The sequence below is a fragment of the Protobothrops mucrosquamatus genome, unplaced genomic scaffold (genome assembly GCF_001527695.2).
Source record: "Protobothrops mucrosquamatus isolate PMUCROS unplaced genomic scaffold, P.Mucros_1.0 scaffold1933, whole genome shotgun sequence".
In the NCBI taxonomy this organism is placed as follows: domain Eukaryota; kingdom Metazoa; phylum Chordata; class Lepidosauria; order Squamata; family Viperidae; genus Protobothrops; species Protobothrops mucrosquamatus.
Window position 1 is genome coordinate 77,038 of NW_015388054.1, and position 14,163 is coordinate 91,200.

At 38.8% G+C, this 14,163-nt stretch overlaps 1 protein-coding gene across 1 annotated transcript in view; it reads left to right on the top strand.

Moving 5' to 3' along the window:
- LOC107294402 (sodium channel protein type 2 subunit alpha-like) overlaps positions 1-13,439 on the top strand; it is a 68,644-nt gene extending 55,205 nt beyond the window's left edge. The window contains exons 20-26 of the mRNA XM_015823634.1: positions 2,403-2,525; positions 6,440-6,709; positions 7,551-7,604; positions 8,491-8,632; positions 10,753-10,853; positions 11,024-11,294; positions 12,268-13,439. Of these exons, the coding sequence (XP_015679120.1) occupies positions 2,403-2,525; positions 6,440-6,709; positions 7,551-7,604; positions 8,491-8,632; positions 10,753-10,853; positions 11,024-11,294; positions 12,268-13,439 (2,133 nt within the window). The remainder of the gene's footprint in view (positions 1-2,402; positions 2,526-6,439; positions 6,710-7,550; positions 7,605-8,490; positions 8,633-10,752; positions 10,854-11,023; positions 11,295-12,267) is intronic.
- Positions 13,440-14,163: the final 724 nt, after the last annotated feature.

Consider the following 14,163-nt stretch of genomic DNA (forward strand, 5'->3'; position numbering starts at 1 on the left):
CTGTACGCCAATAGCTTCCCACTGAAGTGGTACCGATTAATCTACTCGCATTTGCATACTTCCGAACTGCTAAGTGGGCAGAAACCGGAGCTCACTCTATTGCACTGCATTCGGATCTCAAAACGCTTTCCAGTTGTCAAGCTCAGCGTCTTTAACTGCTGGGCCATCACACCTCCTTTAGAGCATTAACTTATTACATTGACCAATGGGGAAATAAATCACACGCTGCTGAGCATAAACACATATTGATATGGTAAAAGTTTTATTTTACAAGGTGATAAGTTTATATTCCTTAAAAAAAACACAAGAGGAACTTGTGGGCACAATGAAAATAGAAGATTTTTAACAGCCTGAAACCTTCTGTTGCATTTGCATACTTGCTAATACACAAAAGCTTGGGCCTATTTTGCCTACCTCGTGAGACAGATGCAACAGCATCCAAACTTAGCAGGATTTTACATAACCCTTGAACTGCTCTTGGTCTTCAAAGCTCGACTGCTGTTTTCAGGTGCCATAGAGAAAGTGGCTAATCATCAGTGGGGGAAAAAACATTCAGTTGCTGGCCTGGTCACATTTGCTCAAGGCATGACAATGTCTTGGCTCAAATATTTTTGTTGTTAGTTGCAAAGTCGTGACCGACCCATCGCGACCCCATGGACAACGTTCCTCCAGGCCTTCCTGTCCTCTATCATCTTCTGGAGTCCATTTAAGTTCACCCCTACTGCTTCAGTGACTCCATCCAGCCACCTCATTCTCTGTCGTCCCCTTCCACACTTCATAACCATTCTCACAGATTTCTCAGTTTTAGGTTTCAAAGCAAGGAAGTTGCCATTTGCAAATACTCCATAATAATTGCAGAAGAATAAATTTTCTTTTTCTGACCTCTTTAATCTTTATGTTGTATCCAGTTGATCATGGCCTTGTGCATGAAATTGAGAAATCTTATTTCCTATGGCCTATATTTTATTGCTAGAGTTTTGCCTATATTAAAAAAACCGGCCTTCTTTGCACTCCCTGTTGAAATTGCAGATTTGAAGTATCTGTGACTACAGATGATATTTCAGTGATCTTATTTTGTGCCTCTTGATTTTGCATCAGGAGTCCCCTATAGGCTGCCTACTCCTTCCATTTGTGCTCAGGACTCTTTCTCCTATATTTGATTCTTATTAATTTCTATATTTGATTCTTATTAATTTAGATCTGAAACCTCAATTCTGTGACCAGCAATTGTGGTTTTAGATCTTCATTAGTAAAAGCCTGCCATTAGTGAGAGTAGAATAGGTGAGAAATTGTATCCTTTTTTGAGGCATTAGTTCCCTGGAAAGGACATGATATGACAAGAAATTACAATTAAGGTGTAAAAACAGTCTAGTCCAGGGCTTTTCAACCTTTTCACCCACTGTACCACTTTTAGGATCTGGCAACATCTGAGTACCACCAGTCGCCTAGCAAGGTGTCAAAAACTTGATGACCAAAATGAAAAAAGTGATAAAGTACAAGTAGTCCTCGACTTACAACAGTTCACTTAGTGACTGTTCGAAGTTACAATGGCACTGAAAAAAGTGCCCCCCAAGCCACAGCCGAGCAAGATACCTGCCTGCCTGCCTGCCCGGCGGCAATCTTCTTCCTGAGGTTTTCATTGTTGTGAGCATTTCTGTCGAGGATTGGCAGTTGGGGTGGGGTGGGGGGGTGTTTGGTTTTTATTCCCCCCGTCTGCTGAGTGGTTGCAGCAGGTTTTGATCACTTCACATGACCCTGGAACGCTGTGACCATCATAAATATGAATCAGTTGCCAAGCATCTGAATGTAAATCACAAGACCCTGGAGATGCTGCAACATTCCAGCTGATTGGCACTTCTTCTGGGCTCAGCAGAAGCACCAGGATCATCGCCGAGCTCCAGCTGGAGCCTGGCGCTGATCTTGGTGCTTCCGCTGAGCTCTGACAGCCCCGAAGAAGCGCCGATCAGCTGGAAAGCGCCACTGATCCTAGCACTTCTGGTGAGCCCTGACAGCCCTGCAGCTCCAGCCATCTCTCGCTCAGGCTTGTGCAGTGTTGCCACCGGTTCAGCTCATTCCCCTCCCCCGCTACTTTTCTAGAATGGTTGTGTACCACCTGCCAGCTACCAATGTACCACAGGTGGTACCCGTACCACTGGTTGAAAAGCCCTGATCTAGTCTAGAACACTTAATGCAATAAATTTGCTTAAAAAGACTACAGTTCTATTGGTATGCTGCCTTGAATTCTACCAGTGTAAAAAGCAGAATCTAAATATAGGCTACTTTGATCTGGTAACCCATCTGGTAATTTATTTATTTATTTTAGTTATGTTTTCAAACAGAATACCATAACTTTTCTTCAGTGACATGATTTTGATATGCCAGTGCTTCTTGTTTTTGAACAGGTTTCCTTAGTAAGTTTAATTGCCAACGCCTTGAACTATTCTGAACTTGGTCCTATTAAATCACTTCGCACCCTAAGAGCTTTGAGACCTTTAAGAGCCTTATCCCGCTTTGAAGGAATGAGGGTAAGTAAGACCAACATTATTGGTAACAAGCTATTCCATAGATGCAGATTCATTGGGGATTTCTGTAGAGTATTTGCTGGGTGAAGTTATCTGCTGTTTGGCTTTTTCACTATTAAAAACATTCCCTGTAACAAGGATAAAGATTTGCAGAGAAGGTTATCATAGCCATAGTCATTCTTGCAAATAGTTTTACAGCCAAGTGTATTGTTCTTTTAATGCTATCCGTAGAACCATTGGAGAAGCACCTTATGCAAAATTGCGACATAAGGCGACGTAAATTAATCCTAGAACAGATTGCTTTGCTTTCTTTATTGCCAAACAAGCTGTAATTTAAAAAGCAAAATGAAGTGTATGAAAACGAGTACTTTATAGACTTATTCAAATTAAAAATAAGATGTAAATCCTGACCGTCAAGATAGGTTGAAAAAATATACCTTAAAATAAATTAAGATTAAATTTTATATTATGAAAAATCTTACATATAAGAAAGGTGACCAAGTGCAGCATAGAAGAAGCACCCAGCAGTAACAATGTCTCATTGTGAAATAAAACATGAAGGGGGTGCCCCAATCCCACTAAGGTGGCTTGACTTCTGTTTCTCATTTCCTTTCACAAAAACACAACCTTGGGCAGACCTACTCTAGATTCCTTTCCAGGGCAGACAAAATCATGATGTGCAGATAATTCTCGACTTACAATCACACTAGGAACCAGAGTTACCATTACTAAGCAAGGCTGTTGTTAAGCGAATAATACCTGATTTTAGGGCCTTTTTTGCTATGGTCGTTAAACAAATCACTGCAGTTGTTCAGCGAATCATGTGGTTGTTAAGCGAATCCGACTTCCCCCATTGACTTTGCTTGTCGGAAGGTGACTGAAAAGGTTGCAGATGGCCATCACTTGATCCCAGGACATCGCCATTGTTGTAAATACATGCCAGTGACCGAGTTCCTGAACTCTGATCACATGGCTCTGGGGAATCCTGGGATGGTCGTGTGAGGACCGGTTGTAAGTCACTTTTTTCAATGCCATTGTAACTTCAAATGCTGCTAAATTAATAGTTGTAAGTCGAGGACTACCTATACGGCAGCCTTTAGTTCAGAGTCAGACTGCATACAGCTTTATAACTAACAACTAGCATACAGGTAATTCTCAAATTACGCATGTAATGGAGCCTGCCAATTACATTCGTAACCTGAGGATTCGTTGGAGTGAATGTGAAATGAATGTGAAAACTCCCGACACATTTGCTAATCGAATGCATGGGTCGTTAAGTGCACATGAGGTATCTCAGGGTGGGGAAGGTCATGGGAGACCTAGTGATGGAACAGGCCACCTGCTTAAGACCACCCAAGGCCTCCCTCGACCCACTGAGATACCTCATGCTCTCCACAATTGCTTCCCCCCCCCCATCCTGTCGTGCTGGGTCTCCACAGTCACTGGGCCTGTGGAGACTCACCTTGCAAAGATCTAGCAAGCTGTCTCCTCTCCAGCCTCTCTGCCGTGGTTTCTTTGCTTGCTCCTGTCACACCAAAAGTGGAGCGGGGAAAGAGGGATGAGCGAGCCCTCAGCTTCTGGGACTCACCGAGGCTGCCTGCTGCTTCTGGAGCGGTGCACAGCCTCGGTGAGTCTGCCCCAAAGGCTTCCAGTCTCGGTGCGAAAAGCATTTGCAAGCTGACGGGAGGCTTTGGGGCAGCGAAATCTCATTGCTTCGAGCCTCCCGTTGGCTTGCGAACGTTTTTCGCGCAGAGACCGGAAGCTTCTGGGGGCCGTGATCTCAAGGGACTTCAGGCCTTCATCCACTTTTGCAGAGAATGGGAGCCTGAAGCCCCATCAGATCATGGTCCCCCCAGAAGCTTCCAGTCTCTGCGCGAAAAACCTTTGCAAGCCAACGGGAGACTTGAAGCAACGTGACATCATCTTTTTGCCCTGAGACTGGAAGCCTTTGGGTAGACTCACTGAGACTGCCTGCCACTCCAGAAGTGGCAGGCAGCCTCGTGAGTCAGGGAAGCCAAGCAGGGCACGCTCGTCCCGCTCTCCCTCTGCTCTCACCGCTCCATTTTTGGAGCGCCAGGAGCAGGCAAAGAAACCGTGCCACGGATATTGGAGGAGGAGACACCTTGCTAGATCTTTGCAAGGTAAGTCTCTATAGGCCCAGTGCTTGTGGAGACTTGGCCGAGGCAGAGCGAATGCTGCAATGCCTCTGCGGTCATTCACAAGGGTGAACGACTGCTGTGGTGCTACAACATTCGTAATCTCGGGACTGTGTCATGAGGACTTGGGGAGGTTATGTCGTAACTTCGAAAGGTCACTAAGTGAACTGTTGTAACTCAAGGATTACTTGGACTGAGCTGCATGTGAAAGCTTATTGGCAAGCATTGCAACAACTGTGAATACAAAGTATTCTGCAGTAATAGGTTTTCTATCCTACCAATTTGACGGCCACATTCCAAACCCGTTGTAGCTTCCCAGTTGTCTTTGAAGGCAACTCCTTTCTTTACAATAATTCAGCTCTCTGAAAAGGGTGTGACTAACACCACAGAGTCTTTCTGGTTGATTGGCTTTTATAACTAAAAATAAGATTGAGAAGGTTCCTTTGATTATGTGGGCATATATGGATTGATATATACTGACGTTCGGTTTGTCCGATTGGTGCATTTTTGTTCATAAAATAGCTGGATTGAGTTGAAAGGGCGTTGTATTGCAAATTAAAGCGAAGCTATTACTGATATGTTGTTTGCGCAAAAACCAAGTTGCCCATAAAAAAAAAATACCCAAGACTGCATCAGAACACTGACTTTATTATTAGGTCAGTTCAGAAAGCTACACAAATGTGCAACACATCAGAAAATCTTAAGCATAATATTTTTTACTTACGTTTGTTTCGCCATTTTCTTAATGTTTGAAGATTTCATCGTTTACCCAGTCTTAGTCTGGAAAAAAAAATACCAGTTTTCTTCTTAGTCTGCAGTCCTTTATTTGCCTGTTCCCGTCCCATCCCTCTGGCTTTGGCCCATGTTCATTTTGCTTTCTGGTTTGTCTTCATAGTACTGTATTACTATACCTGCCCTTCGCCACATCTTCATTGTTTTGTTTTGAAGATGATGTTGCTATTTGTAAGCTGAAATCATAAGTACCTGGTTCAAGCCACAGTAATAAAAAATTATGAAACCTGTCTCCCAGTGCAAATCCCACCATGCCTTCTATATGCATCAGGATGTCAGGATGAATATTTCATTATTCCACCCACCCACTCCTTTGCCCTACCAATGCATTTGGCTCAGATGAATTCCCCTTTCACAGCAAAACTTGCATACTCTCTTGACAAATCAGTCCAAATATGTCAAAGAGAACCATTATAAATTGTCAATCCCTGAAATTCCAGAGGTTATTTTTTTTAAAAAAAATTCTACCCTATAAAATAATTGTGGAAACATAATATTTAAGATTTTTTCTGTTTTATATTCCTGAGATTTCTTTGGTGCTACTGACAAGAGAAGAGCAATTCTTACTGGCTGCTGCTTTTTGGTGGCCCACATCAGCATGCTTGTTATGTGAATGTTCCTAGTGAATTGTCTATGATTAGTTTTATATATTTAAATTTCAGGAAATGTCTCCACATTGCTCTAAGTCAGGGGTAGGCAACCTTGGCTGTTTTATGACTCGTGGCTGGCTCAGGAATTCTGGGAGTTGAAGTCCACGAGTCATAAAAGAGCCAAGGTTGTCTACCCCTGCTCTAAGTCTTCTTTTTCTTTTTTTCTTTTTTGTAAATTTTGGATAGCAACTCATGCATCTGATGTGCATCTGAGTCCACTTTGTGTTGGGGCAAATGTATTTAATCTTTCAGGTGCCATGAAACTGTTGGATATATAGACCTACAAGCTTTTGCACCATTTTTGTTCCCCTGTCTCCAGGTGGTGGTGAATGCCCTGGTAGGAGCCATTCCCTCGATTATGAACGTGCTTCTTGTTTGTCTTATATTCTGGCTAATTTTCAGCATCATGGGTGTAAATCTGTTTGCTGGTACATTCTTTGAATGTGTTAATAAAACAGATGGAGTAAGGATTTCACATTTAATCGTCCCGTTTAAAAATGTCTGTGTGACTTTAGAATATGCCAGATGGAGAAATGTTAGAGTCAACTTTGACAATGTTGGAGCTGGATATCTCTCTCTTCTTCAGATTGTAAGTAACTATCACTTTGATACTAGTAATAACTTTCCATCTATACTAGGTTTCATAGGAAAAATGGAAACAAATGGAGCCATTAGCTCAGGGATAGGCAACCTTGGCTCTTTTATGACTCGTGGACTTCAACTCCCAGAATTCCTGAGCCAGCATGGCTCAGCTTGGAAACCTCTCCCTTTTCCCTCAGCGTAGCTGGCTCAAGAATTCTGGGAGTTGAAGTCCACGAGTCATAAAAGAGCCAAGGTTGCCTACCCCTGCATTAACCAAACCTTATCAATTGATATCCCTATTTTCAAGCAAGCAATATTTAGCATATAGGAACAACATATCAACAGAGCATTTTGTTTGGCAGAGTTTTTGCTGTATCTTCACCATTTTTGTCAAAGGAAAGCCATTGGACTGATCCAGATCAGTAAATTCAGTGACTTGTGTAAAATAGCCATGACTCACCATTTCAGTTCTTCCGTTCTAACATATTTATGCTTTGCTTCAACATCATTCTTCTTTAGGAAGGAAACATGTAAAAATGAGTACTGGTTGTTAAAAATAAGGATAGTAAAGAACTGTATGGAAAGTCCATCCCAGCAATGCTAAATATATTGGCATTTGCATTAGTCACTATTGCTGGCCATCTTATGCAGGTATCAAATGCTAAATTATAAAATTGCAGAAAATTTACTTGGCCCTTAAACTTAGTTGAGGGTCATTTGTATACTAGCACAGTTCTTTATTCATTTCATTCCAAATAGGTGTTTTCATTTTGAAGTCTAGGTTGCATCCATTGTTCTGTTAATGGAACAGCATCTGCTATATATCAACACTGATACTTTTTTTATAGGCTACCTTTAAAGGATGGATGGAAATAATGTATGCTGCTGTTGATTCAACAGGAGTAAGTATACAATGACAAATCTCCATGTGCTCATAATAAGTAGATTTTGCTTTGCTTTCAGATTATATAAAGGAACATTACCAACTTAATGTTACTGCTTTCAGTCAGATCCATTCAGTAGCCAGATGCTTTGAAGATCTTTCTTGTACATCAGAGGTTTGGTCTCTAGATGTCACAAGATAATCTGGAGTTTAGAAGGCTTAATTCATTAGGACTAAGCAGCAGAAAGTTGACTTTGACTATCCTCTAATTCATCTAAAATGAATTCTCAGTCTTCTTCTCTCCAGTATTTACTATTGAAGAGAATAACATAAAGAAAGCTGATACCAGATTCTTCCATTATTGCAGCAGTTTTATCCCATACTGGTCCATTTATAGAATTATGTTATCGTAATTCCAGGTGGACCTCTTTCGACGTTGGTTTGCTGCTTCTAATGTCACCCAAAGTATTTTCCTCATATCCCTCCTAGGAAATTAATGAAGGAAATAGATTTCAAGATATAATCATATATTCTGTATAGACTAGAGCCAGTTTGGCCTAGCAGTTAAGGCAGCAGCCTAAAAATCCAGAGACCAGATGTTCTAGTCCTGCCTTAGATATGAAAGCTGGCTGGGTAACTTTGGGACAGTCATTCTACCTTAATCCATGGCTAAGACAAACTGGTCAGTCAATTCCTGTCACAACCAATAGATCAAGACTCAGTTGATCCCAAAAAAGTGGAAGCTGCATGTGTGAGAAACTGCTAGGAAGGAAAAAAATGATAAATTCTGTACATTATTTCATTGTTCCTTTATTGTGATATACAGCAAATATTTAGCAAACAAATTCTTCATCATTCCTGAAAGCTCATTGGATAATATTTTCCCATGTTTCCTTGTTTTATAGGTAGAAAAGCAACCCCAGTATGAGCATAACTTGTATATGTATCTTTACTTTGTCGGATTCATTATATTTGGTTCATTCTTCACTTTGAATCTTTTCATTGGCGTCATCATTGATAATTTCAACCAACAAAAAAAGAAGATAAGTATTTATTAGTATCTGTTAACGTTTTTATTGGTTGTGTTTTTATAATGGATGATTTTAATGTTTTTCAATATTTTTTTATGTGTAAGCTGCCCATAGCCATTGGATACAAGATGGGCGGCAAATAACTTTCATAAATAAATACAATTAAATAATTAGTTTTCACTTCACTATACTAATTGTTATGACGTCCTACAACATTGAGAAGGCTGTCTACAATTGACATAATTGTTATAATGGAAGAATAAATTTTCATAGATATTTGTTGATATTATTTATCTTTTCATAGCTAACATTTTGGAATATTAAATGGCAAAAATTCAATATTCGAGTGATTTTTTCAGTATTTGTAATGAAATTAAAAATGTATTCCATTTTATGTTGTTGCATAGAAAATCGGGGACAAGCACTTTTCAAGAGTTTTAGAGAGCTCCTTTTCTCTCATCTCCCTTGTTGTTTTACATACAGCCCATTAAATTACTAAAAAAAGTTGAGTCTCTGACTACTACTTTTAAAATATTTATTTTTTAAAATTCTTAATTCTATTTTGGAATATAGCCATTTTATCCAACAAAATAAGACACTTTAAGATTTATACAAAATCCTCAGCTGAAAGTAGTTATACAATAGTAGCTTAACAATATAAACCTAAATCATACGGTAACAGATTAAGAAAGGTCAACAACTAAAGTTCCCAATATTAATTTTGTGTGCTACACAGCAGCTAGATCCTAAGACATGGTTATTCCAGCTTGCGGGACTGGCCTAGGGGAAAACTTTTAGAGGGGGTTGGCCTAGGGGAAAACTTTTAGAGGGGGTTTTAATTATAATTTTAATTAGACCAATTATTAATATTTGCCTTTTAATTAACTTTTAAATTTGTAGTTTGATATTCTGTATTTTTTATCCGGTTGTCAGCCGCCCTGAGTCCGCAAGGAGAAGGGCGGGATATAAATTTAAAAAATAAAATAATAAAATAAAATAATGCTTTCATTAAGCCAGGGACCCCAACCCCCGGTCCGTGGACCAGTACTGGGCCACGGCATGCCAGCAACTGGCCCGCACAAACAAGCAAAGGCCCATCCGTGGAATGCAGGCAGCACGGAAAAACACGCTCCCTCCGGTCCTCAGAAAAAACTCTCTCCATGGAACCGGTTCCTGGTGCCCAAAAGGTTGGGGGCCTCTGCATTAAGCCATCCACCACATTTAGCACACCTTATCCAGCTGGCATGGCCAGCAAATAGCAATAGCACTTAGACTTATATACCGTTTCACAGTGCTTTATAGCCCTCTCTAACCAGTCTACACAGTCAGCATATTGCCCCCAACAATCTGGGGCCTCATTTTACTTCAACAACATATATTAGATTTTTGGCCCCCAGATAATTACTTTCCATACAGCTGTACCGTGACTTACAACACTTCACTTATTGACCATTCAGAGTTAATAATGGCAATGAAAAAAGTGACTTACGACCATTTTTCACTTATGACCATTTTTTACAACCATTGCAGCATCTCTCAAGGTCACGTTATCAAAATTCAGATGCTGGGCAACTGACTCATATTTATGACGATTGCAGTATTTCAGGGTCATGTGATCACCTTTTGCAAACTTCTGACAAGCTAAATCAATGGGGAAGCCATGTTACCACCACAGTGATTCACTTAACAGAAATCTTGGGCTCAGTTATGGTTGTAAATCGAGGACTATCTGTACATTGAATTATTTGTGCCATTTTAATTCCGTTATATCAGATTGGAAACATTTTTTGGAACTCGTTGCTATCCCTTATTATTCTATCTATCCTGAATAATATAGTATTAAAGTACATTTTGCCCCTTCTATGTTCTATCTATGTTATCTCCAGAACATTTTATGAAAACATAATAACCATTAGTTGCAATAGAAATACTTGAAAAATTCCACTGTTCCACATTCCTTCATTCGGAGAATTTTTCATAGCCTTGTTTTAGCTGATTTTAAGGGAAGAACTTGCCTTCTTATCCTGTGATCGCTTAGTTAACCGATTTCTTTCAAAGCCTTTTTAAAGTACCATGTACAGCTTTGTCCTTGTGAGGTAAATGGTTATAACCATTTTGTTTTACTTTTTTACTTAGGAGGTCAAGATATTTTTATGACAGAAGAACAAAAAAAATATTATAATGCCATGAAAAAATTGGGATCCAAAAAGCCACAGAAACCTATACCCAGGCCATCAGTAAGAATGCCTTGTTATTTATTTAACTGGGTAAAACAAATAGATAGGAATAAAACACTTTGTTGAAATAAAATTGTTATCCTTTTTATCAATAACTGAAAAAGTAACTTAGTAAAAGGATTTCCAATCCTTCAGGAAATAATAACAAATTGGGTTTTTTTCTCTTTTAGAATAAAATACAAGGCTTTGTTTTTGATTTTGTAACCAAACAAGCCTTTGACATCGGCATCATGATTCTTATCTGTCTTAACATGGTCACTATGATGGTGGAAACAGCTGACCAGGACCCTTCCGTAGAAGAAATTTTATATTGGATTAATTTGATTTTCATTGTCATTTTTACTGCGGAGTGTCTCCTGAAATTGATTGCTCTCCGTTACTATTATTTCACTATTGGCTGGAATATATTTGATTTTGTGGTTGTCATATTCTCCATTGTAGGTAAGAAACTTTTGAAGTAAAATCAGATTAAATTGTCTTTTGAATATTTTGGACATTTGATATAAATTACTAAGCACTGCTGATGACATACCCAGTATTCTTGGCTTCACATTTTATAAAGCCTGTTTGTATTATTAATTTGTGTATGATAAATTGTTAAAGCATTATATTACCTCAGAGATCATAGAAAGTACTTTCATGTGATTTCATGTACAGATGAAAAACACTATTCTTAGTGCAAGGCATAATTAATTGGTGAATTTATTTCTATAGATGATGGATGCTCCCTGAGATAGCTTTTATGCTTTGGTTTTTTTGAGTAAACAAATATATTTATTCATTTATATTATGAAAACACACACTTTAATATTCATATTTCTAAGAAATTATCACAAATAGACTGTAATAAAATGCTATATTTCTTTTCTTTTTTAAGTATAGAAAAAGAGGTTAAATATTTAAATAGTTAATATGTCAGAAAAGAGCCTGTATTAAATAAGTAGATAACTATAATTTACTTAATTATAATCCTAAAATTATAATTAGAATCTTCCTGTTTTAAACATGGAAGCCCCTTTCCTCAGGATCCTACTTAAAGACCAAATGCAATTCTAAGCTCTCAAAATTCATGGATCTCTGTGCAAAACTCTGAATAAAAACGAGTTGCATATGTCGTGTGCTATGCATAAAAAATGTTTTATTTTCTGATAGTTCTTTCATTTTTGCTAAAAAAAATGATTCATTTTTGTGCACAGGATACGTTGACTTAGTGTCCTATTCCTGTTTTCTGTCATATGACTTAGAAAAGAGGGATAGAGCCAATTTCAAATAAAAGAAGTCATAAGGATGTTATTTCATCCTAATTTAAAGTTATGGTAATATATACACTCCTGATTTAAAGTTATAGTAATATATAATAAATGTATGAAATATAACTATACAATTTTAACTCATAGTGATTTTTTTTTTGTAGGTATGTCCCTGTCACAGATCATTGAGAAATACTTTGTGTCCCCCACTTTGTTTCGAGTGGTCCGACTTGCCAGGATAGGTCGAGTCCTGCGTCTAATCAAGGGGGCAAAGGGAATCCGCACCCTGCTTTTTGCCTTGATGATGTCTCTCCCTGCCTTGTTCAACATTGGTCTCCTCCTTTTCCTGGTCATGTTCATCTACGCTATATTTGGAATGTCCCAATTTGCCTATGTTAAAAGAGAAGCTGGGATTGACGACATGTTCAATTTTGAAACTTTTGCTAACAGCATGATCTGCCTGTTTCAAATTACCACTTCTGGTGGTTGGAATGCACTGCTGTTGCCCATTCTCAACAAGGAGCCAGACTGTGACCCTAAAAGGGTTCATCCGGGAAGCTCAGTTGAAGGAGACTGTGGCAATCCTTCCGTTGGGATTTTCTTCTTCGTCAGCTACATTATCATCTCATTTTTAGTTGTAGTAAATATGTACATTGCTGTCATTTTGGAGAACTTCAGCGTGGCTACCGAAGAAAGTGCTGAACCGCTAGGGGAAGATGACTTTGAGATGTTCTATGAGGTCTGGGAAAAGTTTGATCCAGGTGCAACACAGTTTATAGAGCTCAGCAAACTCTTTGATTTTGCTGCCTCACTAGAGCCCCCTCTGCTAATACCAAAACCAAACAAAGTTCAGCTAACTGCAATGGACCTGCCCATAGTGAGTGGTGACAGAATTCACTGCCTCGATATCTTATTTGCCTTTACAAAGCGTGTTTTGGGTGAAAGCGATGAAATGGACGCCCTTCGTGTGCAGATGGAAGATCGGTTCATGGCTGCTAATCCCTCAAAAGTCTCCTATGAACCAATTACAACTACCCTGAAACGGAAACTTGAGGAGGAATCAGCTAAGGTTATTCAGAGAGCCTTTAGGCATTATCGCCTAAGGAAACCAGTGTTCAATAAATCATACTTATATAAGGATGGGGATGTTTTTCCCTCCAAAACTGAAATGGCTTTTGATAAATTAAGTTTGAGCTTAGCTCTGGAAAAGACAGAAAGAAGCTCCTCCACAACTTCCCCTCCTTCCTATGATAGTGTAACAAAACCAGACAAATATGAACAAGAAAAGTCAGAAAAAGAAGAAAAAGGTAAAGATGACAAGGATTACAGAAAGTAACCCCGAAGCAGAGCTATAATTCTGTCTACACCAAATTGTTTACAGCATCAGAAAAGTAGTACTGATACTAACAGGAATCATGCTGAAAGCTTATGCCAAACTACCATTTCTACTATATCAACATAATATATTCATGCATCCAAGGTACTTACAATTTTATTGTTGACTGCATAGTATGGTAACAGACTTATGAGGACAAAATCAATTCTTCTTACCATCTTGCACAGATGAAGAGGACTCACAAAATTACTATAGGCTGTAAGAATGCATTAGCATTTGTGTGCGTGTGTGCGTGTGTGTCTGTTAACAACAACCAAAAATTATTTCTTGCTGCAATAATTGTATCCGATGTGTGCATCTCAATTGCCATTTACTTCATGTTTGACAAAATTGTTAGTGCAATTGTACTTCTGTTCACAAATCATTGTCTGTGATGATGTCCAGCAACAGAATTGATTTTTCAGATACGTTTATATATATATACATACATATATATTTAACTTTATTGCCTATAATAAAGATAGGATCATTGGGGAACTTAACCATTGTAAGCTTAAAACTTTTGTCAGACATTTGTAGGCTTGTCCAAAGTTATCTGCAAAATCCTTCAGACCTGCAAATTTCACCCTGAAAAAAAAAATTATTGTCCAGCTTTGTTTACTAAAAACTAAGCCTAGAATAGAAACGAGGGTACCTGAGTTCCTCCCCCATCACTGTGCAAGGA